The sequence below is a fragment of the Glycine soja genome, chromosome 3 (assembly GCF_004193775.1).
Source record: "Glycine soja cultivar W05 chromosome 3, ASM419377v2, whole genome shotgun sequence".
NCBI lineage: Eukaryota > Viridiplantae > Streptophyta > Magnoliopsida > Fabales > Fabaceae > Glycine > Glycine soja.
The window spans coordinates 20,167,153-20,170,843 of record NC_041004.1 but is presented as its reverse complement, the minus strand read 5'-3'; the positions used below and the strand labels follow the sequence as shown (position 1 = coordinate 20,170,843).

Sequence of the window (3,691 nt, the reverse complement as noted above, 5' to 3'; positions counted from 1 at the left end):
AAAATACGTTATACATCAAACAGAAAGAAACAATAACGTGTGTATTGATTTGGCATTTAGTTACACCAGATATATTGTTATCGAACCATCTACTATATATAAAAGCAACAACGTTGCATACACATAAATTTACCCCTTACAATTTCAACATTTGTACACTTTAATCGAAAACCCAATCTTCGCCATGGTCATCCCTTCATGTTTTTCTTTAATGGTATGCAATTTTTATTGTCAATGTTTCAATACTTTGTCTTCTTATTTCATTCTTACTTTAGTTTTCATATTTTTAAAAATTTGTTTGAATTATCTACAAGATTACCGAGAAGAATGACTTTGCAAATATTTTTCATAGCTAATTTCTTAATACCTAATGATTTATGTACAGGTTAATATGAGGATTATCTCTAAAGTAATGATACTTTCATTATCAATAATAATGGTTCTCTCTGGCACAACATACTCAATTTTCCTAGAGTCTGAAAATCATATCAAATCGGCTACTTTTGTGTCTAGAAGTTTTGAAGTGGGACCAGGAAAAATTGCATCAAAAGCACTTTACGATATTGAGTTTCCAAAAGGTCATATTGGGGTCAAGAGTTTTGATGCCGAACTAGTTGATGAAGATGGGAATTCTGTACCTTTGTATGAAACCTATCTTCATCATTGGTTTGCAATAAAGTACAATGAAAATATTACCATGTCAAGGTACATTGAGCAATCTCATGACATTAGTAAAGGTATCAATTACACAAGAAATGATGGTGCATGCAGAGGCTTTATGCTTCCACATTATTGGGGCTTAGGTGGAGAATCAAGAGGAACATCCTCAAATCTTCCAGACCCTTTTGCGGTAGAATTTGGTAACCCTACAAATATTCCACATGGATTTAAGGAAAAATGGTTGTTCGACATCCTGGCTATCGATACACGTGGTGCATATAGTAGAAAAGGTTGCACAGAATGTAGATGTGACCTACTTAATCTTCCAAAGGACTTTTATAATGTCACAAGAGACATTAATGAGCAACCATTGTCCCTAAACTATAAAGGAGGACTTTTTTGTTGTAAAGATAACTTACAATGCAAATTAAGAAAGGGTTTTCATGGCCCAACGAGAAAGCTTTCACTGAGATACAAAATAAGGTGGGTTGATTGGGATGAACACCAAGTGCCACTTAAGTTTTATATACTTGATACAACTGATCGTGTGAGAACAAATGGCTCATCAACAATTCATGATTGCCAGGTAGAGAATTTATTCAAGATACACTATTTAACAATCCATCCCTCGCTAAATAGAAAACTTTGTTTTTTTAGTTTTTTTCCCTTTTTATAAAGTACTATTTTCAAGTTGGTTTTTGCATTAATTATTTTTTTACCCAAATAAAATTTATTAATTTTCAATAAATATTATATATTTAAAAGATAAATACATTATCTCTCTTATAAGGATTGGATAAAAAGACAATTTTAAAAGATAAATATACACGCTAATTAATTAGGTTTAAAAGAAATTAAGTGAAAAGATAGATATTATGAGTCAATAAAATTAGGGTAATTTGGGAAAAATAGTACAAATTGTTAAAAAAATTAATGTTACTAACTATAATAACCAACTTTCTTAAAGGGTGTGAATTAGTTAAATAGTCTTATATTTAGGTACATAGGGAGTAGATGATAAATGGACTTTTAAGCCTCAATTAAATTACAAACCATAATAGTAGCCTATTACTTTGTTTTGAGGAAGCTGGTAACATATATTTCTTAATTTCTTATAGGCAGAATATACCATTCCAAGAATTGGTCACGGTGACTCCCCTCATGTTAAGAAAGCAAACATCCCAATGAAAAAAGGTGGTTATCTTATATATGGCACTTCTCATATGCATACTGGTGTTGTCAATGCAACTCTTTATGGACAGGTGATATTTGATATATGTATTCATTCCTATATAATCTTTATGATTTGTTGAAAATAAATTTTTATTAAATTTTATGCGGTTCAGATATTCTTAAGTAATAACTTTTTTCATTAATACTATATCATTGTAAGATGCTATTGTAATGCATCTTTGCTAAATTTATGTCTTTGATTAACTTAGGATGGAAGGGTTTTATGTACTTCAACACCAAAATATGGAACGGGAAAGGAAGCAGGAAATGAAAAAGGTTACCTAGTTGGAATGTCAGGTTGTTATCCCAAACCGGGCTCTGTTGAGATTAAAGATGGTGAAATTCTAACTCTAGAAACGAGATATCAAAACAAGTTTCGTACTGGAGCTATGGGATTTTTCCATATTCACTTGGCAGAACAACTACCAAACAAAGATTTAAAGGTTTAATGTGAACTGTTAATTTATCTTTTCCAAATAGCTTATTTAGCTTTTGGGGTGATTGATTATTGATAAGATAAATGTTGTAATATATCTAACCCTTATCTTTCTTAATGCAAAATTCTTTTGAATATTAAATAACGAGGTTATATTATAAAATTAAAGAAGATTAGTAGTATTAATATTATTCTTAATGTATACCAATATTACAACCAATTTATGAAATATTTCTATTAAATGATTTAACAACATGTGTTGATGTTGTCTTTGGTATTTGTCTTCACAATTTTAATTTGTATATTATTTACTTTTTTTTTATCAATATTCTAGAAAGCCATGAGACTTATTTATTACTATCCCTTAATTCAACAAGAGTTAAAAAAATTTCAACTTCTTGGATGGTTACCGAATATTAGTAACATTTGCCTAGTTTTTAAATTTCCAGCCACATTGTTTCCAAATTTTTTATAGCTTAAAAATTAATTTAATGTTAAAACACTTAAAATAAAGACATTTGACAATAAAAGTTCTTTTAAAACTATTTTTCTTATCTCATGTTAATTAGTTTGAGAGGAGAGATATGGAGACGAAGGTGTCTGACTTTTTTTAAGCTACTTTCGCCTGTCTTTTTTCTTAATTAAAGAAAAAATACATTTTCCTTATTTCCATTTAGTAAATAATAATTCTTAATTATTTTAAAGTCTTTCTCCAATTTTTTTTTCGAAATTTATTTTTAAGAAGAAGAAAGTGTTAACTATAATTGAACCAAACACAAACAACAACAACATAAACAATAACAACAACAACAATAATAATAATAATAATAACAACAACAATAAGAATGACAATACAATTTGGAAAGTTAGAAAAAATCTTAAAACATACCATGCAAAACAGGTTTCCTTGATGATTATCATGAAAAGGAAAAATTAGCATGCACATTTTCGATAGAAGATTTTTTTTGTCTTTCTTGCCCCCTAAATTTTCAAGCATGTCATGTTTCATCCAACAATGCTATAATCTTATACAATTAAAAATCCAACTTATAATTACTTTTTAGTTATAAGAGGATGAAGACTTTCTTCTAATACTCATCTATTAGAATAATATTAATAAGTGTTATCATAATCGATCTGAACTATCTTGTCAAATTGGTTGAATTTGGAATCGATTATCAAATCAATTCATTTAACTAAGTAAACTTGCTTTTAAAAAACTGAAGAAGAAAAGACATTGAAGAGGCCATACATATTGACCAAAAATTGTTGTACTTGGGGAAAAACCTTTTGGCCAAAATATATTTTTGGTTCCTTATCTTTTTAATAAATTTCATTTTGATCCTTTATCTTTTAAAAGAT

General features: G+C 28.6%; 1 protein-coding gene across 1 annotated transcript; it reads left to right on the top strand.

The window, feature by feature from the left end:
- The first annotated feature begins 391 nt into the window (after positions 1 to 391).
- LOC114405433 lies at positions 392 to 2,398 on the top strand. The gene is made up of 3 exons (XM_028367968.1): positions 392 to 1,246; positions 1,779 to 1,922; positions 2,103 to 2,398. Exons 1-3 carry the CDS (start codon positions 392 to 394, stop codon positions 2,340 to 2,342), a joined length of 1,239 nt encoding a protein of 412 aa, XP_028223769.1. The 3' UTR covers positions 2,343 to 2,398.
- Positions 2,399 to 3,691: the final 1,293 nt, after the last annotated feature.